Source organism: Ambystoma mexicanum, chromosome 8, assembly GCF_040938575.1.
Source record: "Ambystoma mexicanum isolate Mex_15411 chromosome 8, UKY_AmexF1_1, whole genome shotgun sequence".
Classification (NCBI taxonomy): Eukaryota; Metazoa; Chordata; class Amphibia; order Caudata; family Ambystomatidae; genus Ambystoma; species Ambystoma mexicanum.
Genome location: NC_090929.1, coordinates 324,910,962 through 324,938,061, shown reverse-complemented (window position 1 = coordinate 324,938,061; position 27,100 = coordinate 324,910,962). Strand labels below are relative to the sequence as shown.

The 27,100-nt window shown below is 45.4% G+C and overlaps 1 protein-coding gene across 2 annotated transcripts in view; it reads right to left on the bottom strand.

Moving 5' to 3' along the window:
* The window catches only part of ABCA2 (ATP binding cassette subfamily A member 2), a 1,079,583-nt gene that overhangs the window by 147,623 nt on the left and 904,860 nt on the right, over positions 1-27,100 (bottom strand). For both annotated transcript variants that reach the window (XM_069609742.1, XM_069609743.1), the window contains exons 29-31: positions 23,092-23,194; positions 22,333-22,664; positions 18,517-18,730 (exon numbers count right to left, since the gene is read on the bottom strand). In XM_069609742.1, the coding sequence (XP_069465843.1) occupies positions 18,517-18,730; positions 22,333-22,664; positions 23,092-23,194 (649 nt within the window). The remainder of the gene's footprint in view (positions 1-18,516; positions 18,731-22,332; positions 22,665-23,091; positions 23,195-27,100) is intronic.

The following is a 27,100-nucleotide window of genomic DNA, read 5'->3' as shown; positions in this document are numbered from 1 at the left end:
GCCAAAATGCAATCATTTTGGCCTGTACTTTAGGCACATATTGTGGAACACCTCCAAATCTCCTGTGTGGCAGAATTCCGTGAGTCCCCTCAAAGCTTTTGTTATAGTTTTATCAAATACAATCTTTTCAATGGCTTTGTGAGTGGGTGATGAAGGAATCAACCACTTCTTCTTCCGTGCCTCCTCTGTGGACAAATGGCCATGTTCACAATTGTGGAAATGTTGGTTCGTGTTCCATCAGTGAACGTTTGTACAGTGTGGCATTACTGACCGCCATTTTTCCAGTAGAATTTCCAACGACCCTCCACATGTTTTTGAGCTCCACCAAAGATGGTTGCTGATTGACTTGGACCACTGTGAAATACCTTGCAATTCTTTTTTTTTACCTGCAGCCGACAATTTTTTATTGATTGATTTTGCAAGATGCCAAACGTCAAATTGGTGATTTATATTTTTGTACTGTTCTCTCATTGTCTTGGCAATTGAAACGTGTCTGTCCGTGGCTATCAGGTCGATCACCATTCCCCGCGATTGTAGTTCTTGCAATGATGCTACAAAGCCAACTTTCTCCATGGCCACTGAGGATGTACTTTGTGACACCTGCACGACCACCGAACTCACAATTTTCTTACTTTCCATGTCCTGAAAGTGGTAGGTGCAGTACTTGGCTGAAAATCCTGGGCTGTCACACTGTCCATCACCGGCTAGCCTGAACCGTTTGCCCGCGAATGTACTATCAATAGACATTTTTTCCATTCTCCAAGCTTCGCTAATGGCTGGAAATAGATAATCGGTTTGGTATTTGTAGAACTGAGTTTTCGCAATGAAATGGATTCCCACAAACTGAAAGAAAGACTCTAATTTTTTAAAACTTGAACCACTAAAAAGTGCAGCCGCTGCACAAAGTAGATTGCCTGCTGGCAGTTGTCCCAGCATAGGTTGTGCAGACCATGTGAAAGGATGATATTTTGTACAGGTGGCATGTATTTTAAGGTTAGTGCCTCGAATTGCACGAGTCACATTAATCAATGGCTCCCCACATACTTCCCCACCTACCAAATGCCCACATTTAATTCGAATAATAATATCAATCAAACAACTATCGAATACAATGAATTTGGCCTCGTTCCTTATACTGTAACTCTGCATCCCAGCTGGTTCGGCCTGTAACGTTGAGGACATGTCACTCACATGAAAGGTAGAATCTCTGATATCGTCTTCCGCTATGTTCAGTGATATTGATGGTGTTTCATTGTCGTCTACTTCATTCTCTTCCATTGCAACATCTGTTCCTTCTCCGGCGATGGGTGAATAAAACAATTTCTTCAACTTTCTCGCGGTCTTAGTTTTTGCGGGTGTGGATTCTGTGAATTGATCTCCGACTGCATCCGAACTACCAGGAGGACATTCACTATCAATGGCTGGTGGTGGTATAGCTCCGTTGTCAATCACTTCATATTCTTCCCATTGGCACGATGCTTCTCCAGTCTCAAGTCCCTGCCAAAAGGTTTGACAAGCAACATCTCTCGTTCGCTTCACTGTCTGTGTAGATCTAGTTCGTACACCCACTCGCAACTAGAGGACAGATTGGAAAAGGGGTGTTCAGTTTAAACACAACTCACAGTATTGAACTATTAAGAGTGAAAAACAACATAATATAGTGACCAGGACACTAACCTTCTTTTGCTTTCTTTTCTTTGAAACTTTCTTGCCTCGAACTTCAACATCAGGACGCTGTTGCTCCGACTCGTGTGTGCATGTCTCCACTTCCTCTTGCGCTGCAACGACTATGTTTTCCTGATAAGCACATCCATCACGCACTGACGCTCCATCGACTCCCTGAAACATAGAACTTTCATTAGTATGTATAATGATATCGAAAACACAAAATGTACTTGGGGACCAATACCCACGTACATCTCAATAGCAAAACACGAATGAACGCTTTGTGTAGAACATTCAAACGACAATTATTCACGCATTGTTGATCTAGTTAGATGGAACTGTCAAGATCCATACCTCGGGCTCCTCATAGACTTCCATTGATGATATTATTGAAGATGATGCTTCAGTGACTCCCTGAAACACAGTAATTGCATTAGTATGGTTTTCTATTTTGATAAAAAGAACAGAAAGTTTGTGCAGGCGTGAACGGCTCATCTAAATAGACCTGCACAAATGATCAGTTGTCTAAAATAAATAATGGATATCTAAATATGATTCGATTTGCTCGATCGTTGGAAGTGTCACCACCCAGAATTCTGCATCAACTACTAGGGGTGATGTTCTTGTAGAAGAAGCTCCGTCATCTCCCTGAAACATAGTACTTGCGTTAATAAAGAAGGAAGTATAGCGGATGTAATCAAGTCATATGATCTCGCTTGATCGAGCTGTCAGTATCCATACCTCGAAATGCATAAGAACATCAAGGGACGATGTGACTGCGGTGCACACTTCTGCAAGCTGTTGCGCCGACCCGTAACTGCACGCTCCCCCTTCTTCTTGGACTAATGCTCCATCGACTCCCTGAAACATAGGACTTTCATTAGTCATGAACACAATATTGAAAAAAGAAGACACATAGGAGGGCGACGACAGAAGGACATATCAATGGCTAAAAACGAAAGAAACATTGTGTGTAACAATCACGCTACAAGAATGCAAGATCTGATGATCTCCATCGATGGAACTGTCCTGAAACGTACCTCGAGCATCTGAGTGACATCAACGGTAGTCGTCAATACGTTGGACTCCTCAGCATCTCCCTGAAAGACAGTACTTAAATTATTTTGGATAACAATAATTATAACTGAAAACAAAGACTAGAGGACGAGTACAAGGGTGTACCATTAGGTAAAATAATTACACGATAAATTAAAACTATTGATTTACATGCCTAAAACAAGTCAGTGGCAGAATAGCCAAGTAAGATTACCCGATAGGCGCTTGAAGTGGCTGATGACTGCAATAACGACACGGATGGAGAATCTTCCGCCTTCATATTGAGTGGATACATAAATGGGGAAATTATTGTTAGCTAATGCTACACACTACCGCAAGGCCGAGAGATAAATACGTAAACTTGACTCACCAGTGGAGGGATGTGGACGAATAGAGTGGGAATAGCGGTTGAGAGCAATTTTCGCCTTGCTCGCGGTGTGTTCTTCTTTATTAGCAATGATGTGGAGTACATGTCAGAGGTAAAGTGCCTGCTGCAGATGCGGTATCGATCACCCCTCTTGTCCGCAAAGACTTCTAGGACTCTACTTTCAAGCTCAGAGGGTGGATATCCGCAATATCGGACCCATTCTCTTATCTGATCTATTGTCTTAGGGAAAACATGCATTATAGTACCTTCAGATTTATTATGGGTCTTCGAAGGGCAACCGCCAATGGAACAGGCAGGCATTGTGGAAAGTTCTGAAAAGTAAAGATCAACAATTCTCTATGAATACCAATGTGTTAAAAAATTAAATGACACATAAAAGGTTCAATGCAAGGTATGTTTTGGTTCTTGGAACTATACACGTTATTCACATGCGGATAAGTATTTGAATAACTTTAAAAAAATAGAAAAATAATTTGACTAAACTCAGAACATGTGACTAGTTCCTTGCATGTACTGTCTTGAACGAAAAGAAATTGGACGCAAAATGAGTATGGTACATGGCCTTACCTTGACGAGCAAACAGTTAGATGCAGGGATCAGAGTAGTTTCTTGTCGTAGAACAGGGAGCAGTTCACAGGTTGCAAACTGACGAGTTTCCTCGAAGTGGTCACGGAAGTTCACAGAGACGAAGAGCAGATAACCAGCACCTTCACGGGTTGACTAACAAAGTGCAAAGAAGTTCTCATTATAAATATGAAGTGGGTTATAAAGAATTCGAAACAGGGGTGTGTTTGTGAATGAATGACGTGTATATGTCGTGGCATTATGCGGTTTGCAGGGGGCCGTCCAGCGTGAGGGGGGATGCTTGGCAGGAGACACGGGGTCTGGCGGTAGACATGGGAACAACAACCCATGCTCTATAGACCACTTTGAAGTGTACATGGTCTTTGGCACCTCTTGGCCTTTATCGCTCCCTGACAGCTCCACTTTCCAGCGCAAGTACCCCGGTGCGAACTGCCTTTGATAGGGCGGGGGGTGGATTGGGGCGGTGGTCGTGCAGACAAGACACAGGAAGACTCGTGAATGGAGACACACTTATGTGGATTGCAGGGGGCCGTCCAGCGTGAGGGGGGATGCTTGGCAGGAGACACGGGGTCTGGCGGTAGACATGGGAACAACAACCCATGCTCTATAGACCACTTTGAAGTGTACATGGTCTTTGGCACCTCTTGGCCTTTATCGCTCCCTGACAGCTCCACTTGCCAGCGCAAGTACCCCGGTGCGAACTGCCTTTGATAGGGCGGGGGGTGGATTGGGGCGGTGGTCGTGCAGACAAGACTCGTTTGCCGCAGGGCCTCACCAAGGAGAGGCCATCTAACTGCATGTAAGAGGCAGGCTGCAGGATCTAGTACATGGAAGGCAGGGGGGTGAGTTTATAAATACCTCACCCTCCCAGGAGAATATATGGGTGCAGTTCACCCTGGAGACCCTGGATCCCTAGGCAGTTAGTCAGCAGCAGGCTGGCCTGTGGTGGCAAGGCGGCACGGGCCAGAGGGGGTCATCTCTGTACCCGGTGCCCAAAAGGATGATTTATTATGATCAACCATATTGATTATTTATCTATAACCATGTTTTGTATCAATAAAATCCAACGGCCTTCCTTTTATTGCCAACGCTTGAACAAAGTGGTGTGGTAAGTATTTTTGGGGGAGGAGGCAAGGCCGGGAGGCTTGATGACAACCCGCAAAATAACATATGTATGTCTGCTGCATATGGGTTCAACGGTTATGTGGATTGAAGGTGGGCGGCCAGCGTGAGGGAGGATGCTGGCCGGAGACATGTGGTGTGACAAGACAAGGCACAGGAAGACTATTCAATGGAGACACACTAGATTCATTTAAAAAATCAAAACAACCATTGTTAAAATATATGTTGGGTTTTATTTTAGATCTTAATTTCAATTGAACATAAATAATAAACATTACACATTGTAAAGTTGCGGTTGCAGCACATCCAGGGAAAATCCGCGGTATTGTCCACTGTCGCTGGGGAAATGTTGTCTAATGGCAAGTACCGCACAGGCAGGTATTACTCTCCGAACGCGGTGTCCGAGCCTCCCGTGAAACCACCAAGTGAAGCAACGATAGGCCACCAGCCTGTACCACCTGTGAAAATGAAAGATGCAAACTGTATTAAAATGACAACTTTCTTATCACTGTCGATTCAGGTAAAAAATGTCATTCTGCTTTGAAAAAAATTCTATCTAGAAAATGCACAACATGGAACCAATTTACATGCATTCGAATGATTTGTAGATGTAGTTTTATATGTGGGAGACGACCATGAAATAGTAGTGGCATCACTGACATCACAACCAGAGTATACTTACTCGTTACTCGGATTACGCGGACGAACAGTGCCGCAAAGTTCGTGCATAAGCACCATCATCATCCTCAACACGGTCCGTGAGAGGCAGGCTTCCCTGAACTCTGGCAGCTCGGTGATGCATTGCGGACTTGGCTCGCCTTCCGAAATGTAGGCCAAGCACCCGGAATTTTCACGGCAGCAGCAGTTCTCCTCCTCAGTTGGCATTAGCTCGCACCGATTGCACGTGCACCAGGTGGAGACGCCGTCCATGCGACATGGTCCAGGCTCTTCATCCGTTGACTGGTCCTCCCAACTGCCGTCCGAATCCCCATCGTTTTCGCGTGCTTGCCTTTCCAGTAGTTCTTCCTCGGTGTACTCGGGCTCGTACATATACGGCATTATTGTAGCCATTGTGTGGTAAAGAAAGTAAAATAATTTATAGCGGTGGTACTGGTATCTGTTCACACGGGCTACAATCAACGAAGGTAGCTGACCAGAGCACAGAAACGAGTCACAGAATACTCAAAGTAACACACAGAGAGTAATGGAATCGAAAATCTGCTGCTGTGTGTTGTGAAACGGTGTGTTTATACTTATTGAGGAAAGAGGCGTCCTGCCATTTCCATGGCGACACTTCATTAGCTGAGGCGCAGCGATTGTTGACACGAAACGTGCTTTGGCGTTGGGAAATGGGCGGTACGCGTCTGCTGATGTCAGGCTCAGGGGCGGGGGATTTGATTTAGTGCCGCAAAAGCAGGTGAGCCAGGGCGATGGGGGGAAATGATAGGATTATCAGAAAATGGCGGCTGATTTCGAGTGCGTTAATGGACGAAAAGTCGGGTAAGGTCCATAGGAAAGTTTTCTACGATCTACCGAGTTATGCTTAAAAACACATGGCCGAACCGTAGGGACAATAAAAAAAAAGTCCCGGAACTCTCCTTTAAGTTTTACTTTTATGGAAAACAACTTTCTTGTGCTATATTATCAATAGAACCACATTTCACAGGAGCTAGAAAAATGTGAGTGGGGTAGCGCAGACAGGAAGCACGGGTAGCCTCCATTCCCAGAGCACTAACCTCATCGAGCACCTCAGTAACGGTGCATTACAGATGACGGCAACATGCAAGGCCTGTCTAGCAAGCGTCTGTTGAGTCAAGAGTTACCCGTCTGAAGGGTTTGCGAATGTTATAAAACGTTAATAAATGGTATATGCATAACCATTTTTGCCCTCAGGGCATGAAATTGAGACTGTGTTGCCTACCTACAACTGCAGGATTTACTCGGGAAAGAACCTTTTTAACTCCAGGCAATCCTGCTTTTGGTCAAAACACAGTACTGAAACCGCGTTACGTGATTTGAAATCGGGCATTGTCGACAAAGGTAAACCAGCACTCCTTATGCTGCTTGACTTATCTGCAGTATTTGACTTAGTTGACCACTCCTGGCTGGTCGCTAGGTTAGAGTATCAGGCGAGCTGTTCTTCTGCCACGGCTCAACGGATTGCGTCCTTCCTCAGACCCTGACATGCCAGAGTGGCTCCGGGCAATGTTTGCTCTACTCGCGCCTTAGTCACCTGCGGCGTACCACAGGGCTTTTGTATCTCGCCAACATTGTTCTATATATATCATGCCTCTCCTGCTCTTCTGGATGACCTGGGTGTCCAATTTACCAACTATGCTGACAACACCCAGGTCATAATCGAATGATAAGGGTGCTATACCAGGGACACAAACACTGTAAACTCTGTATATTGGGCCATCCAGGCTTGAAAGTTTACCAACTCACTCGCACTCAATGTGGAAAAAAACACTCCTGATCATTGCGTCTGGAAATAAAATAAAACAACTGGGTTCCGATAACGAGAGTTTTTGCATAGCCACTAACAACATTAAAGCAGCTAAATCTGTAAAAACATTAGGTATTACCCTTGATACTGAACTTACTATGAAGCCCAAAATTACTCAGATAAAAGCCTCTTGTAGCTATGTGTCAAAACATTTCAATCACATACGTCCTTATATTTCCCTACAAAATATGTAATTACTTGCTACGGCCCTTGTCAACTCATGCATTGATTATTGGAACAGCTTTTTGCCTGAACTTATAAAGCCAATCTGCAACTTCTGCATGTTACACAAAATACCTTCAGCTATCTCTCCGCAAATACCTCCCCTCTCGAGCTCTTCGCTGCTCTACCTCCAACTCACTCAGTGTCTGTCGTTTTTCTAAGAAACGAGCTAGGGGTAGATCTCGGTCTTCGGCTGGGGCCTCCCTCTGGAACAGCCTCCCTGCCACTCTAAAACTTGAGGAGAATCATCTCCGGTTCCGGAAGCACCTCAAGACCTTCCTTTTTTCTTCTGCCTTCGCTCTCCCTCTCCCCTGCTGATCTGTTCTCTCTTGGCACTGTGCACCTGGCCACCCTCTGTCTTTTGGGCCCAGGTACCTGCTCATCCTGCCACTCTCCCGCACTGCCTCCGGGCCACCCCTTGCACTGGGGTCTTTATCTGTACCCATACAGCCCCCCCTTTTTCTTCCTGCACTTATCAGACCTACCCTGCCTTAAACCTAGCACTTGCAAATTGCTGGCTGCATTACCACTGTTTGTTGCCTTTATTATTTATTTATTGTTATTTATCTGTTTCTCCTCTGCTTCACACTTTCCACCTCTCCCCCCTTCCATGCACTTTTCCCCTCCCCCCTCTCCCATGCACTTACGCGTTCTCAATGTCACTGGGCCTAGTAAGATCGCTGTTTTGCTCTCCCCTGTTCCCCTCCCCTGCCTTTTCGCGCTCTGAAACACTTGTCTACGTGCACGATAGAAATAAAATATCAAATCAATCAATCAATACATAAAACAATGCTCTTAGAGCAGTCTATTGTCTTTCTCATAGGGATTATGTCTCTGAAGCCAGACGAGAACTTCACTGGCTTCCTATAAAACACTGTGTCACTCATAAGATCCTGTAACTAACTTATAAATGCTGTGAAAAAAACGATGCACCACAGTATTTATCAAACCGTCTGTCTTCTATCCCTTTAGGACACTTCTTGCGCTCCTATGTGTTAAGACGGATTTCTGAACTCTGTCCTGGTGGCGCAGAAGTTCAGAAGGCCAACCTAATTACTTGGAACAGGGTAACCTCTGGACAAGCCAGACCAATCAAGGTAGCGATCGCGGCGGTCAAGACTAGGTCTCAAGAGGGGTGAGGGTGACTGAAAGCCCGCAATGAGCACACAAAGCAAGAGCGCTTACAAACTACTCCAAACAGTTGTTATATCAAAAATAGATACACATTTATTTTAAGGCCTTTAAAATAATGACCGTAGCGAGAAAATCACAATATCACAATATTAAACCAACACATACCATATCAACACAATATATATACAAATACACAGTCGCAAGCGTTTAAAGCACGAAATATGTAGTCCACCTGAAAGGAAAGGAAAACAGGCAGTGCGATAACGCTTTAGACTCAGTTCGCCTTCAGAGGCACCTAACTAGATGGAAGTCCGAGCCCTGCGAAGAGTGGAGCCTTGTGCTCAAAGTACCTGCCACGCCGGTGCCAACGGGCAAAAGGGGAAGCTCTTCGGAGGAAGTCAGGCAGTTCGGGTTAGTGCACAGCAGAAGGAGAACAGGTTCCGCAACTCAAGCGCAGCCTCCACAGCGGGCAGAAGCAGAGCGCGAGTACGGCCAAAAGGGTGCTGTTTTTACACAGCAGGGAAAAGCAATGGGATACTGCAGGAGGGCGACCAGATCCTAGCTAAACTACTCACCGGTCCCCGAAGCAAGCAGACCCAGGCTTCTCCACGTTAGTTTCAGCAGCTGGCAGGTTCAGAAGAGCAGGGAACGCCTCGTAGTCGTGTAGAGCAAAAAGATGTCCCAATCGACGAAACCAGCACAGTTTGTTGCCGCAGCAGGACAACGGAGCGGCCGTGTGTATTCGAGCCAAATGTACGACCAGGACTCGAAATACAACACAACCTGACGGCGGTTACAGAGCAGGACTCCCTTGTAAGCTGGTCAGTCAACTGGATGGCCCAGAGACACTTCCGAAGGCTTACTTGGCAGGAGTTGATGAAGTCGCCGGGAATAGCTGTTCCTGCTATTCCAAAGGTCGAAGCACCAGTACAGGCCTTCTGGTTCGATCAAAGGAGGAAAGGGTTTCACAGGACGACAGCAGTGCAAAGGAGGATTCCTTCAGCGGGTCACCAGCGATTCCTCGGTCCAGCCTCTTGGTTGCAGGATACTTGGCTCCTGTATTCCTTCGTTCGTGAGAACTCAGGAGATCGACATGGTAGTGGTGTTTCCAGCTCCCTCTTATCCACGGTTCCCTTCGCGCCAAAGCGGAGGGGAGCCAATGGGAGATCTGCTCATCAACACACATACCATACATGGACCAATCACGGACCACGGTGGTCCCAGGCATTCACACCACCCTAGACTCTCTGGCACCCAGGATGTGTATTGGAACCAGACATCCCAGCCCACACCCTGGAGGCACACAAACGACATGTAGAAGCCCGCGAAAGCAACCACGTTTCGCGGGAAAGTACATGCCCAAATAAGGAAGGCCCCGGGTCGCTCGACCTGGGGAAGGTGAAGGGCGCAAGACGGTCAATGGACAAGACAAAGGAGCCTCGTGGTCTGGCCATTTTGGGAGCCAGGCCACCATTTTGGGTTCAGTGCGAAAAACATGCTCAGAACGCCAAAAGGAGCTCAAAATAAACAAAACGATCGCTGCCACCATTCGAGTCCCTGAATGACTTGCACCGATCAAATACCATCCTAAAAGAGTATCTAGGGCCTGTAGAAGGCTAGAGACCCAAGAGAGCTGTAACTTAGCTTACAGTGCCCTCTTGTGTCATGTTGCGCGAAAGCCGCAACACGATGAAAGAAACTACGGGAAACAGCGTTCCCCGGTACTGACTGTCTTAAGGGCATGTCAGTTTCCCCGTAAGAAGGAGCGAAAGCCCAGAGGAGTGCAGCAGAAGGCTGCACTTCTCTGGCAAAGTCAAGAACAAGGTGCAAAACAACAGCAAAAAGTTTAGGGGTTGCCACATGGAAGGAAAATTACCTACAATTACGAAATCTTTCCTAACACTATGATCCTACCGAACTGACACAGCCCAGGTTTATGCTCTCGGGTTTTGGTGGCACTATGTTTGACATACAAGCCCCTTTGGCCTGGAATAAGCTGCCTGACCACTTAAGGAAGGCAAACTACCTCTCTGAGTTTAAGAAAGGAGTCAAGACCCTCTTCTTTAATCTTGATCCAGATTAAGCTTTGCAAGATATTTTTATTGCTTCATCTGGACTGTTTTTTTGCTTGCTCGTCTTGTTTTGTTTACTGTGCATTGAGAGGCCTACGGGCAATTTAGCACGTTATAAAAATTAAACTAAACTAAATATACCAATGAAATGAAAATTTGGACTTGTGTGAAATTCAAATGAAAAAAATGCCGCTTGAGAAAGATCTCAAGTTGTTATTCTTCAAGCTTTATTGACAAAACATACAACAATAAATTACCATATGAGTGAAACACACTCGGCTATACGAATTCCTCAGCCCAAATCTATAGGTTCTAGTCCAGAGGCACAATATCTTTGAGTCATCTGCATCAGAAGCAAGCTTCTGAGTGGCACTGTAAATGGGACAGATCCTCCCACTGATGCCCCACCAAGTATCTAGCCTTCCTCAGCAAAGTGATAGAGAAGACGCTTGACATCCAATTGCACAAAAGGATTACTTGGCACAATCTCCTACAGGACTACCAATCCAGTTTCTGACCATGATGCAGCACAAAGACCATCACCATCCAAGTTATAGATGACATTCTACAGATGCTGGCAAAAGGGGCCCCCATGCTTCCTTGTCCCTCACAACCCCTCTGCTGTCTTCAATATCTTTAATCAAGAAGCCACCCTCAACGTAATTGCTGCATGCATGGGCTTCAATGGAACAGTCCTGCAGTGGTTCGCTTTCCACATCTACAACATAGATCAACTCATTGAGATAGGCCAAAACAGAATCCAGTGCCACCCAGTAACCTGTGGAGTTTCACAAGGGTCCAACCTGTCTCCCATCATCTTCAACCTCTACATCAGCGGTATTCAAACCGCGGGTTGCGGCCCTGCAGGGGGCCGCGGCTGCATCCCTGGGGGGCTGGGAGAGGCCAGCATGAAATAAAAGAAAAACATATATATATTTTTTTTTATTGGAAAAAATGGCAGGGGCGGCTCACATGGTCGGGCAGAAGCATGAAACTGTCTCAGGCACCAACGTAAGTGGCCTGCAGTTGTGAATGGATATTCATTCCTTTAGTCACGGACTGTTTGAATAGTACCCAAGGGGGGTGCTTTGTGTTAAAGTGTAAGTAAATTGTGATATTTAAAGAACATTTATTCAGCAACAATGGTCAAAATTACTAACTGCTTAATGGTCAAAATCTAACTACATAGTGAAGTAACTCATCAAACTGGCCCATATTGGCCAAAAAGTTGGCCCATTTTAAATGGCCCACACTAGCATTTTGCATTTACGATACATGCATTGCCCTATTGCCCTATAGGCCAGTCTTAGCCTGGCAGCTCATCCATAAAGTCGAGGGGGCGCCCACCCGGTGGCCCCCTCACCCATTATGGAGGAGCAGAGGAGCCAGTGAAACAATAAGCACTCCCTCAGCTGCTTTTTCCAGCTGAGGGAGTGCTCCTGGGCCGGCTGAACTCTCAAAGGGAAACACTATTTCCCTTTAACAAGTACGTTCAGTGACCCAGCCGCACATGCTCACTGCAATGCTGGCTGGGGCACTGCATGTCTGTATGTGCGAGGGGGAGCTCCTGCGCCTCCCCGCACATACGGACAGAGCAGCCTGGAGCAGGGCGTTTCAGCACCCACATGCAGGCCAATGCAGAAGGTACATTTATGTTAATTTCTTTTTTTTTTTTTTTTTTTTTTTAATTCAAACCGTTGTATTATTAGTTCGATCAACAAACTTTTACAACATTTATAAAAATATAAATTCTTTTCATTTTACATTTGAAATTTTTCATTTTTGTGTCAATTAGACAAAATCAGTCCGCAAACTTTCGTATATACAATATGTTAAAAGTGTTTGAAAACAGTTTTTACATATATCGAGACAAATTAAATATATTGATATCTGTTGGTACTCTCAACACAATTTTTACAGCATATTGGTTAGATGTTACTGGTGTGACGAAAAGGGTTCCACTCATGTTCAGATTTTCATACACAGTACATAACATTCAAAAGTTGATAGGGATTACAATATTGGAGGAATGGAATTGCATGTTTCTTGCATTACCTGCTCACCTGAGGCTCGCTCGTTCGAAACCTCATCTCGAGGTCGATGTTTATAATCCTTAAAAATCTGCATAGAGCTAATATAAAACTCGTTCGCGTTCCCCACATGGAGGCCAGCCAAAGCCATTCCCTGTTGGCCTCAGTTAGCACACCATTAGATGCAATTGTTAGTGCACGCGTTGTTTCATAATAAGGGCACTGCGTGACTAGATGTTTTAATGTTTCTTTGGCTGAGCAGTCATTGCAGAACCTACATCCTGCATCTGCAATAGCCTTCCAATACGGACTCCAGCCACCAATTCGTTCTAAAGTGAGGCATTGATTCAATTTAAAGCGAAGATATGTTTCCCTAGCTTTGTTACAGGGAAACTGAATTAAATAAGGTTTATGCGGGCGTCTGGTAGAGCAGAAACGGGCTGCTTCCTTGTAACTCTTTAATGATTCAATTTCCATGACTGTTCTACACCAGTCATTCTCTATAAGACGAAGCTTCACATACCCCTGTCGGAATTCTAAATCGGCTGGTAGGAGTGCAATTCCATCCAGTATCAGCACCATTATGGTGTAGTAGGTTGTGAAAGACGAACGTTCTGGCGCAATCATTAACTGTCCCAAGTCCTCATATAAGCAGTTGGGAGGAGGATATAACATTCTAGCGAAGTTAGCTAGTAAACGCCAATTACGGCGTGCAGATAAGGCAGTGATGCCAAGTTCCTGCCTTAGTAGGCTTTCTTTTTTAATTTAAACATGTGTATGGATGCGTGCATGCTTGTGTTATGAGTGAGTGTATGGTGATGGATGCTCATGTGAATGATAGAGTGATTGCTGTATGAATGTGGTGTGTGTGTTAGTTTGTTTTGGTCCGTTGAACTGATTTTGGCAAGTGGTGGATAGAGGGGGGGAAGGAGGGCTGTACAACAAAGGCATTTTAAAAATGCCTAACTGCCTTTGTTGCACAATCCCCCTACCCACCTGCCAAAATCAGCTCTCCTTCTGAGGTGCTGTGGAGCCCAGGGAACAGGGATGGTATTTTTTAATGGATTTCTATTATAGATGTCCAGTCAAACATACCATGCTTTCCCCCTTGGAGCCCCAATGCCTTGCATAAACACATAATCATGTTGATTGTGTTAGGCCCAGTGGGGCCCAGGGGACAGAGATGGTATTTTTTTACTGGGCATCTATCATAGATGTCCAGTAAAAAATGTCATGCATACTCCCTGGGCCCCCCAGCACCAATTGCAAACTGTTTGGCTATTTACCCATTTCTTTTTTTAAAGTATGCTCTACAATGCAACAGTTTAACCCGTTATTTTTTTTAAAAAATCACGGGAGAAAACCCCCCAATCCTCCCTTGATTGGCTCAGGCTCCCTCACTGCACTCAGTCACTTAGGCATTTTGGGGGAAATAGTTATGCCACTCCACTTCAAAAATTCACCAGCCGCCACTGGCCCTCGGACTGTGCTGGGAACGGGATGGGGGAGCCCAGGGACTGTGGTGGGAGCAGGATGGGCGGGAACCATGGGATAGTGGTGTGAGCAGGGTGGGGAAAGCCCATGCCCATGGTGTGTGATGGGGTGGGGAGAGCCCAGGGACTGGGTAGGAGTGGGATGTGGGAGCCCAGCTCAGCGGCAATGTGCTCACCTTGGAAGCAAGACGACATGAAGCAACACAGGTTCGATCCCCGGATCCACGCTTAGAAACCTCTGGGTATTAAGCGAGTTATAAATAACCTATCATATGATATCATACATACTGTCCATTTGGCATTTTTGGGGAGTCCCGGCCTGCTCACATTTTGCTCCGGGGGGCCCCAGCCAAAAAAGTTTGACAACCACTGCTCTACATGGAACCTCTGGGGAAGATGCATCAAGATAGACCAATATGCAGATGACACACAGCTTTTCCTAAAGATTAATTACATTGAAAACATCCACCGACTCAAGCACTGTGTTCCTCATACAAACCTGGGTGTCAAGTGCCTATCCAAATCTTATCCCTGCAAAGTCTGAATTAACCCTCATTGGAAACCCCACCAAGCAAGCCCACGTCCTGAAATAGCTGACAGACATGAAGATCGCTGGATTTACACCTCAACAGCCCGTGCGGGCTAAGGGTGCAGTGTTGTGCGACATTTTATACATAGCACATTGCGCTACGTTCAATACATCGGATCCTTTAAGAACCAAGAATCGTAGCCTCTGCAGCAAAGCCTATGCAAGCTAAGGGTGCAGCATTGTGTGACGCAAGACTGCAGGAGATGCTGCCCGTTTGATATGTAGCACATTGAGCTACGTTCCACGCATCAGATCCTTTTGGAAGCGAGTATCATACCCTCTGCGGCAAAGCCTGCACAGGCTAAGGGCGTGGTGTTGTGCAATGCAGGACCGCAGGAGACGCTGGCCGTTTGATAGATAGCACGTTGCGCTACGTTCCACACATCGGATCCTTTAAGAACTGAGGATAGACCCTCTGTAGATATCTCCTGGTAACCTGACTTGCCGATCTTACCTGGAATATTGAATGATACATATTAAGAATTGGCAAATTATTTCAGGTATATACTTTTTCATACCAATTGGGTATTGAACATTTTTTGTGGACAGTATTTTATGGGAAACCTTAGATGCTGACCTTCATTAAAAATCTGAATCATATGTTGTGTTATCAGGATTTATAGAGCACACTATCACCCAAGGGTATCAAGGCGCTGGGGCAGAACTTGGGTAAGACATAAGACAGTGGTTCAGAACAAAAGAGTTTTCAGCAAACACCGAAACTCAAGCTGGTTAGATTCTTTCCTCAGTGAGGGTGGCAGAGCATTCCAGAGTTTGGCTGCTGCCACAGAGAAAGCATGATCACCAATCATGGCTAGCCGAGAAGAAGGAACAGATAGCAGGCAGATAGTGGTCAAAGCGGGCGACTCGGCAGATAGTGCACACATGTATCCTGTAAGTAGCAGGCTCCAAGGCCATAAAAGGAACGATGCACCAAACAAAGAGATTTGAAATCGATTTGCTTAGCCACCGGAAGCCAGTGAAGGGTACCAAGAACAGGAGTGATATGTGTTTCATAAGGGATATTCATGGCCACACGGAGGCAAGATTCTGTATGAGTTGAAGTTGATGGATTCGACTTTTGGCAAGACAGGTTAATAGCTTGGGTGATCCAACAAATAAGACCCGGAGAGATAGCCTTAAGGATTGCAAGAGGGATCGGATCTGAATGGGCCTTTGATTTCAGATGGGCTTACTTTCTTACTGACAGCATCTGTGGTAAAGACAGGGAAGGATGATCATTATTTGGGGTGGGAACCGGGCATACAGAGATGACTAAAATCATGTTAGAACGAATGGTCTCAATTTTGGTTAAACAAATAGAGGGACAGAGAGTCCCAACGTTCTTGAGACTATATTTATAATGCCATCAAAGATAGATTATACATTTATTGGATGCTGATATATAGCCTATGAGCTAAGCAACACTTTATTAATAGAGATATGCCTTACGCTATAGGCTGGGAATCAGATACTGATCATCCAGATGCTTGCACATTGAATGAGTGGAATGGATTCCTATTCTGGATCCCATTCAAGGCAATCAAAGACCAATTGGTAGATAGGTAAGATGGATACACAAGGACAATATGAACCGATTGTTTGAGTGAGGTAATGGAAGATATGCACTGCATCCATTGAGATATTTTATATTTGGGTATTAATGAGAGTTAGTCAAGACTGAATCTATAATAATCCTGGTGTCCACTGTTGGGTGGTGCAGGGAATTAATGTGGGATTGGGCCTTCATATGAGTAGTCAATTACCGACTAATCAAAATTATAGTTTTGATAGACATTAACAATAGTCATTTCAGTGGCTTTTTAAAACATTTCGTTTGCATACCCCCTCTTGTTTCCTACTCACAAATCTACTTGTTATTTTCTCGCTCTCGCTTCAGACATATTATCCATAGGAGGACTGTGGAATGAGAAAGGGCGCAATGTATAACTATCGTTTACAATTATATCCATGCATACTTTTGAGAAATGAAAGATATGGGCAACCCAACTTCTTTCTAAATTAAATTGTATGAATACTGTGGTCTGAGATTGTATAAAAATGTTGCTTTTTGTTTCACTGATGGACTGATACAAATATTACCTGGATAAAGCCCTGATGGGTGAAACATTAGCACGTGCTCCAATGGATTCATGTTTTTTTGTGCTATTACTCAGATGTATGGGCCATTTACTTTGGTTCATATATAAACATGATTTGTAATTATGAGTATAATATGTGCTGGAAATACTTTTGCCCGATATAAAAGTTGTTAATTTTTGTGAAAAGAAAACTATCAGGTAATTAAGATTCCTGTGCTCAGACGCTGGAGCTTATAATATTTGGCTTAAAAACACAAATATAATCCTGAACTACAGCATATCTACTGTCTGGCCTTCTTACTTTCAATACTTTATATAGGTTACCTTATAGTGTTATAACCGCCAGATAACTGATGCTGCGGGTTAAATTCAAAACCGAAGTATAACATAATTATTGAATATAATAAGGAAACGTTTAGACTAAATTAGGAGAGCACAGTGTCCCTTTATCAAATACTGAATTTCTTTTTTCTACCTTTTTTTACTCCCTACAAAATAATTTTACTCATAGCTTAAAAAAAATAGGGAGTAAAATACTCATATTCAAAATCTTTTGCTGGAGCACAAGATGCAGGAATCGAACCTCAAATGTGGTTCGTTTGGTAAATCTTTAAAAGCAGCACTGCAGGGTGAACACAGGAATGGATGGCACACACTCCCCAAGAAATCCCAACACTCCCAACACTGTTACCCGCCCCTTCATCAATAACATTTAAGCAGGGTTATCCAAGTCCAGGGCCGGAATCCCGACAGGTTTTACGGACATCCATTCAATATTCATGAGAAAAATGTCCATACATTTGAACATTGGATGCAAATTTATCTCATGAATATGAATGAGGGTTATCCAGAAAATCTGACATGTTTCTGGCCCTCTAGGCTTGGATTTGGACAACCCTGATTTACAGTTTTTCAGAACATTCAGTTTAATAAAAAGCGTGGAAGAGTCTATGACTTACTGAGGAGGATTTCACTCCACCCAATTAGCACAATGGTCTTCAGTGAGGAGACAGGCAAGACTGGTCTCTCAAGGTCACTTCCGTTTTCCAGGGACCTAATCACAGCTGTGCACCCTTAATACAATTAAGACTCACACACTCTTACCATTTGTTTGAAGCTGCTTTTGTTATTAATGTATTGGTATACTTTTGGCGGTGCAAGCGGGGGTATGAATGATTGTGCTAAGGCAGCAGAAGTGTGAGTAAATACTGCATTTTGTGTGCCAAGTTCCTTTTCTGCATCCTGACTGCAAGTGTATAATTCAAAATTGAGTTTTCCCTCTGAAATACTCTAGGCCTGGTACTGAATAGAAAGGCTTTTCCTTTCTTGAATCAACAAGCTCTTCTCGTTTTCATTTAAATTCACTTTTAAAGACATTTCCCATCAACATTCTTTAGGTAATCATTTATATAGATCTGCATTTTTCTTCCACAGTTCTACAATGTGTTCTTATAATACACGGTAACGCCATGTGGCTAAGATGGACATATCAAACAAACTCTTCAAGTATATAGAAAGGAACACAAACCACCATCCTGCTCGACCACCTCACCTGTGCAAGCGGAATCTGTCTGAAGTGAACAGGAGATATTCTGAGACATTGCGTCCCGTGATGTCCACAAGGATGTCCGCAGTCACAACCTTCATCAGTGGTGGGTGCCCTCCAACCCCGCTGGGGCAGGAGAAGCCAGTGCCCTGCATGGAACAGGTGCAGCGAAGAGGCTCGTGAATGAGTTGGGGGAGGGATGGTGCTGAGGTGACGGTCTCTGACAAATAAAGAAGACCTTGTTAGAACAGAATGTCCTTCGATGCGGCAAACTCTACGTGGTCAAGCAGAATGTAGAGAAAATAGGAAGAAGGAAACCAAAACCAGTGGGGAAAAGGGAATTAGAGGAGTGATTTGAGAGAAGTGAAAGTAAGGGCTACTTTTGGGAGAATCGCAGGAATGAGGAGAGGGGCAAACGAGAGCACAATGGAAGACATCGAAGAGAGAAAGAGAAAAGAAGCAGAGAACTAGGAATGAGTGGAAAGAGGACTAGAAATGAGAAGCAGGATGAGAGCTGGAACAGAGTGACAGAGTAATGGGGAGCAAAAGGGTGCAGAAAGGTAAGAGCACCTACATTGTAAGACTACAAGGAGGAGTCAAAGTAAATGGAGCCGGAGAAAGAAAGGGGAGGGAAAAAATGAAGATGAGGCTGGTGCAGGTCAGGGATTGTAAGAGGGGGAATGTAGTAGACCGAGAGTTCAGTATTAAGTGGAAAGTAGAAATTGAAGAGCATTGGAGGGAACAAAGAGAAGTAGACAGAAAGCAGCTTGGAGGATTCCACAAGGACAGATGGGGGAATAGGATGAGCATTAAGACATGGCAAAATAAACATTCTAAGATGAGCAGTGCCAGGAACCGATGTTTCAGCCCCTAAGTGGCATTAACTGGGGGCTCAATGGAATTCAGAGTCTGATTTCCAGCTTTGGTAGAGATGCAGACACATGCCAGCACATGAGAACTAACAGATGCCTAAGTGTTCCATGCAGAACTACACATACCACAATCCCTCTGAGTAAGCCATGCCAGCTGCTTTTGGATGGTGGTTTCCAAACTACAAGAACCGGAATCATAGATTCTCTGTAGTTGCAACCTGAAGCATTTTCCCTGCAAAAGACTTCTAATTATTTCCACTTTGGCTGCTCCTTTCAATTCCGAGCCCATGCCTAATTAGCAATCCATCTCTGCTTGAGTTCACTTCTCCTGCCCCCCTGTCCGTTTCCTCCAAATAGATTGTTTTCTGTTGGTCTAATGCCCTCCGAGCATGTTGCCTAGGATCTAGTGTTTGAGTTGGTGAGTTCCCAGTTTGCTAAATTAGCAATTCCCTGTTGCATGCTCTCCACTAGTCTCCTCTGGTGACCCGTTTGATCTTGCACAAGTATTTCAGATTGATTTGTGTAAATGTAAAATGTTATCCAAGTTACAGCACAGGAACTTCCCCAACCTTTCTTAACGGTCCATACTCTGGGCTGTATCTGTAGTATTGTAGACCAGCAATGAAGGACTCGGGGCATTTTCGTTCCTTAAGTCCCTGAATGTGCTTTTCATTCTAGATACCAGCGCCCATCACACTAGTATTGCTTAGTTCTGCATGGGCAAAGGTTGGTTTGCTTCAGTCCACAGAATCCTGCACCCAACTTCTGTTGCACTTTTTCCAACCCATCACTGCCCGCAGCTTTGGCGCTCGCCTGTTCTTCTCTAGTTTGTTTATCTGCATTTCCTACAGGCTAGACAAGCTTACTACTAGCCTGTCACTCATTGCGGACTGGAGTAGCAGACCAAGTGCCATTTCCTGAGTAATCTTGGACTGGTGCCAGATGGAGTTTGGAGAATTATACACAGTCCGTGAAAGAGTCCACTTCATACAGGGATTATGTTTTTTTTACCGGAATTCTATCGTTTGTTCAGGTATTCTCCACCTGGCTCTCATCATGCATGCAGCCAAAGCACCCGCACATTGGAAGACTATTTGAATCCAGTTAAAGTACAAGAGTGGACATCATTGTAACCTATGGAACTATGAAGGCAGGATTACAGGACTCGCTCCCCCCGCAACCCCACCCAAGGTTTAGCGTTCACGTCTCTAAGCCAGGCAGTGAGTGATGCCTCGCGGCATTGCTTCTGCTTCCCTAGGGAGGTTTAGGGTCGGCGGGGTGTAGTATGAGGGCGTTTGTGGCAAAGGGCCATCCGTGTAGCACCTGTTACCCCACTTCCAAGGAAATCCAATGAACTGCTCCTACCAAGGCACCCTCTTCTCCAAAACCACAGACTGGATCTTTCAGAGTTGCCAGACTCCAATATATGCTGGTAAGTGGGTGCTTCCAGAGATAAAAGATGTGCGAGTATGACTGCAACGAGTAGGTTGGTACTGCACTATTTCCTCACTCAGTCTAGCGAACTGTCATCATAGGATGTGCAGTGCATGTTTAGACACCTGCTAAGACAAAACAACTGTGAATGTTCCTTCTTGCGCAGAAATAGCAACTCGCACACCCTCCTTCAGTCGAAAGACTCTTGAAAGCTGTCAGTATGGTCCATAGAAGGGCCATGCCTCCTAAATAATTAAAAATAACTGAAAAGCCCAGTGCTCCAGATATGATTTGGATGTGGGAATATGTTATTCCCGGTGTTTTAAAGTAGGGAGTAAAATTATTTTTAGGGAGAAAAAATGTAAGTCCAATTCCCAATGGGAGTATTTTCAATGTTTTAGCTGGAAAACGGAAATGTTTTTATAATAATTATTTCTTTGCATCTAGTTATTCATGTACATTCAATGGTATATTTACTTCTTCCAATCAGGCTGTAATAATTGTAGTTTCTTCCTGTGGTACTATGTGCACTATGGGGCTAAACGCTATTACCCAAATTGACCTTTTACAATTGACCTTTTGCACAATTGACCTAATTATAGTTGTCCTAATTGACCTTCTGCACAAATGACCTTTATATTAGTTATTTTATATATGTATTGGGTTGGTTTTTGATTATAAATAATATGAGGGGATTGGGTGGGGGGTGCAGGGTATTTTGGATTGGGTGGTGGGGTTGCGGGGGTTTCCCCCTGCATATATGTCCTAATTGACCTTCTAAATTAGGTCAATTATCCCAAGGTCAATTCTCCCGAGGTCAATTGTGAAAAGGTCAATTAATATACAACCGGGCTAAACATATCCATTGAGCACTGTGGGTGAAAGCAGGAGGATGCGCTTCTACGCGTCCGTTTCCTATATTTTGTTGGGAGTGTTTTTACTCCCTATTGTTAATTTTGGGGAGTAATTGCCTATTTTTAGGGAGTAAAAGTGGCCACTACTCCCCTTATCTGTAGAGCTGGAAAAGCCCTAAGATATCCCAGTTTGCCCTGGGAGCCCGCCAGTGCACCCGGAAAAGGAGAACCCCAGTTGAAGCCGAGAACAGTACATTGCTTTTTTATGCTGCTTGATGCGGTCACATTGTAGCCCTTCCAAAATAACAGGTGCCTTCATTGTCCATTGCAACAGTCTAACTTTATTGACCTCGGAAGAATGAAGGACTGCATGAACTCGCTGCACTGTAACCTACGACTTCCGGATGGCTTGAATGATTTTTTCCAGAGATGCATCAACACCCGTTACAGTAGTAGACTAGAAACGGGTTAATGTAGGTACAATGACAAATGAGTGAGTTACCAGGCCCTACCCTACCTGCCAGTGTGAAACTCAGGGAACCAGCCCAGGGAGTGCCCAGGCACGCACAAGCCTCCCAAAGCAATATCAGCAGGCACACATGATCTGATATGATAAGTCATTTATAACGCGCCTGTACACAAGTGTTTCCATCAGGTCCTACCTTTAACGGGGGTGGAATAGGTCATGGTGGTGTTCCACAAGCGCAGCAGGTCATCATCCAGGGACACTGGATAGTCTGATGGAGCTGGTGACGGGGGCGGCGGCACAAAGTTGGAAAGTGGCAAACCCTGGGTAAATGAGTCCACACACATGGCATCAAAGTACTTGGCTGCAAGCATTTTGGACTGATGGCTGTTGAGGTTAAGGGATTGTGCGAGAAGGTCCAGCGTGCTGTTGAAGGGCGTCTTCAACACGCAGGTGGCCCCGATACCGGAGGGCAGGTGGAAGGTGGCGGCCAGCTGCTGGGGACTGGCATCAGGCGATAGCTTTATCCTGCGGGATAAATACAGAGAATAAGGCAAAGGGCAGAAAGAAGAGTATGGTAAAACGTGTGGCATACTGCCCCCATTGCAATCATTTGGTGTAATTCATTGAACTCAGATGGGACTAATTTTAGATAGTCTGACGCCACCCCCCGCACCCTCCTACATCTAGTGTGCATTTAGGAACTTACACAGTCTCTAGCTTTACCCTGACTGCCATAACACCTACTGCCATTGGTAAGTCATAGGCTTTTTTTAAATGCCTTTGCGGCCCAACCCTTTCCTAAAATCCTCATTCACGCCTTTTCAGACACCTCGAAGACAGACTCCCAATGTGTACAAGTTTCCCGTGGACGAGCATCTTTTCTGAGGCAACACCTACACACTGACCCTCCCTCCCAGTCACACCCCCTGTGGACAGCCGGGGCAGTACTTACCGATAATCCGAGCGCTCCTCGTTGGCATAGGGTATGAAGTTGCCTTTGGGTTGGGTATAGTTGTGGTATTGAGATGGAGTCAGAATCAATGGTGGGAGGTCTCCTGTGAATGAAAAGGCAGGGGTTAGACTCAAGCATACACTGGCCCTGGCCGACTCTTGCAGTGATGCCCCTGGGTAGCAGAGGGTCACAGTGACAGCTACGATGCATATTACTACCAGGGGTTTCTTACACTGCCCACGTATTGCTGAAAGAGGTTGCAGTAAGGACTTTAGGCACTAGGTTTTGGACCAGTTGGGTCCAATTCTCATCTGTCATTTAATTACTTGGACATACAGTTATGTTAGCAGTATCTAACGTGAACCTGCAACATAACATTGCTTATCTGGACTCTACCTGGACATGGAACCTCAGAGGCTTTATTTGTTTTAATATTTTTGGGCCCCTGGGAAGGGGACAGCTTTGCAAACTGTTTCATCAGTCCTCGTCCTGGTATAATGTTGGGCATTACAAGGTCGCAGTAACAGCGGAAGCGCATCCCTCGTGTTTAACCTAACACAGAGGCATAGCCAGTCTCTTATTACAGGTCCCTCTGAGGTGGTTACACCCAGAAATGCCGCAGCGCTTAGAAGAACGAGGTTTAAAAGGCCCACATGTCCTTCCTCGGACCTAAACGCATGAAAAGGGGGCAGAGAGGTTACGTGTCCGGGGAAATCCCAGGCAAAACGAATATTTTGATTCAAGTTACATTTTATTCAACTATTCTAAAAGTCATTTGGTGGATGGTTTGACCCACAATATTTTGTACATAAAAAGCTGTTTAAAAAGAAGAAAAAGAATACTGAACAAAGATGCATTGTAACATCGTGGTTATCTTGCAATAGAGGGTGCATACAATATCCAGGTGTGATATGGGTGTGCCAAAGTAATTGTTCTTCAAAATGTGATGTGTAGGTCATGCTCTGTGGTGGTCGTGGCAGTCCACTGAACACTGGGCAGAGGAATGTGTATTCCATGCTTCGTTTATTTATTTATTTATTGCATTTGATTACACGCCCAAACCCTTGGGTGTCACGGAGTAGGTTACATACATCCTATGCATCTTAAGCAGTTATAATCCATCAATCTTGGGAATCTTAGGCAGTTACGTAGGTATGACGAGGACAGGGTGGGTTCCACAAAATAAACGCGAGGTACATACGGATTAGGCAGCATACAGACTGAGGAGGCATGCTGTGTTGCACTTACGCTGTTAGTATTTGTTAAACAACCAGGTGTTTTGTTGTTTCTTGAACTTTGGGAAGGAAGTTTCGTTGCTAAGGTGGGCGGGAAGCGAGCTCCAGATGGGAGGAGCTGCTGTTGGGAAGCTGGCGTTGCCTGCTCTGGATTTTGTGAAACGTGGGATGTGGAGGTGTGTTTTGGCACTGGATCGGAGTGTTCTGGCAATGATTTTGCGAGAAATGCTTCGACTGACATAGATAGGCGCGTTGTCAGAGATGCATTTGTGGGTGATGGTGAGAGTTTTGTGGAGAATTCTCGCTTGTGCTGGAAGCCAGTGAGCATCTCTTCTGTGTTGAGAAATATGCTCTCTTCCGTTAATACCCCGAGCTGCTCTAAGGGCTTTGTTTTGGAGGAGTTGGAGTTTGTTTAAGTTCTTTTTTGAGGTACCTAATAGTAGTATCTTGCAGTAGTCTATCTTTGTTAGGATAAGAGCTCTGGCAAGTGTCAGGCAGTTTTCAGCAGAGAGGATTGGCCTACTTAGTCTGATGAGTTTGGCTGTATATGTTGTGAAAGAGGCAAGAGCACCGATATGGTTATTCATGGTGAGATTGGAGTCAAGGTGAACTCCTACGGTTTTGACTGTGTCATCACAGTAGGGCACTGAACATGGGGCAGAGGGATGTGCAGATTATGCTCCTTGGTCGTCATAGCAGTTCACCAAACACAGGGCGCAGGGATGTGCATCGCATGCTCTGTGTGGTTGTCACGGCAGTCCACTGAACATGGGGCAGAGGGATGTTCATGGCTTGCCCCGTGAGGTCGTTGCGGCAGTCTACTGAACACAGGGGAAGGGATATGCAGATCATGCGCCGTTTGGTCGTTGCGGCAGTCCACAGAACAGGGGGGGATGTGCATCATGCTCTACGGTCGACATGTCAGTCCACTGAAAACGGGGCATGGGGACGTGCGTGGCATGCTCTGGGAGATCGTTGCAGCAGTCCACTGAACACAGGGCAGAGGGATGTGCAGATCATGCTCCATGGTCATCGCGGCAGTCTACTGAACACGGGGCGGAGGGATGTACATGCCATGCTCCAAGTGGTTGTCGAGGCAGTCCATTGAACACGGTGTGGAGGGATGTGCATATCATGCTACGTAGTCATCACAGCAGTCCACTGAACACGGGGTGGGGGGATGTGCATGCCATGCTCCATGTGGTCGATGCAGCAGTCCACGGAACACAGGGTGGAAGGATGTGCAGCTCATGCTCCGTGGTTGTCACGGCAGTCCACTGAACACGAAGCACAGGGATATGTCATGGAATACTGTGCAAGGTCGTCACAGAAGTCCACTGAACACGGGGCAGAGGGATGTGCAGGTCATGCTCTGTGTGGTCGTTGCAGCTATTCACTGGACTCAGGGTGGAGAGATGTGCATGGCCTGCTCCAGTGTCGTCATGGCATCTACTGAACCCGAGGAAGAAATGCATTTAACGCTCACAAAAAGAACTAACTATGCTACACAAGCGGTTTCATTGCTAAAATGCCCCTCAGCCCCCGGTTTTCAGTCGTAAAACCTATGCAATGGCACTATATACAATAGGCTTCTTAACTGTCATCCAAAGGAGGTTGTATTAAAGAGCGCAGGCCACAAGCGATTCTACAAGTAAACACGTTTTATCTTTGAAAATGTTCCCAGCCTCATTGCTATGAAGTTATATGCGTCCTGCTGTGCTCTCTCTTGCATGGCTGTCTTTGGAATCACGGTTATTTTCCCACCATCTTTAAATCGTCTTTCAATGGCGACATGGCTCCTTCCCGTCTCCCCTCACGGATTTCTTTCTATTCTCCATCTCGTTGTCACGCTCTCAGTCTCAATTTCTCTTATCAATCCCCACACCTTCATGTGCCCAAACTCGTTTCAATTCTTTCTCAAACCAGGCACCTACATTCTGGAACAAACTCGCACTTGATCTTCAGTCTCTCTCCTTCACACTCGTCTAAAGGCGAGTCCGCTTCTATCCACTTAATCCTCTATAGAACTGATTTGACGTTTGTATATTTGTTTGTCGTTTTCTGATGGTCAAGCACTTTGACGTATAGCACTATCAGTGCTTTAAGTGGGCCGGGGCCTGCCGGGGCTGGGCCCCAGCAGTCTCCAAAAAGTGAGGCTGAGCCGGGGCCCTGCCGGGGCCCCCCAGCCCCACCACGCCATGGCAGGAGGCATTATCCCGCTGTGGCCGCAGCCGCAACGAGAGATGCGCCCACCAGTTTAACTCAGGCAAGCTGACAGAAGTGCCAGCCAGCCACAGCTTCGCTGTGACTGGCTGGCACTTCCGTCAGTCTCTGTAACTTTCTCTGATGACCCCTCATCTGAGGGGCCATCAGAGGAAGCTACAGTCCCTTAGTTCCCCTCGCCAGGTCACTGACCCTCAGCGAACCCGCAGGCTCCATGATCCAATATGTAGATTAGATCACGGAGCCCGCGGGTTCGCAGAGAGTGAAAGACGCCTCGGGGTCAGTGCTCTGAGCAGAGATCACTGAGCCCGAGGCGCCTTTCTCCTTTGGCAAGGCTTTATAAAAGATGCCTTCAACTGTGTACGTTTAAGCCATCTTTTATACACGTAGAAATATTTCTATGTTTATAACAGATGGCTTGAATCGTACACAATTCAAAGCAACTTTTATAAAGCTTTGTCGACGGACAAAGCCACCTTGGGTTTTGTCCGTCCTCAACGCTTTATAAAAGATGCCTACGTTTCAAGCCGCCTTTTATAAACATAGACATA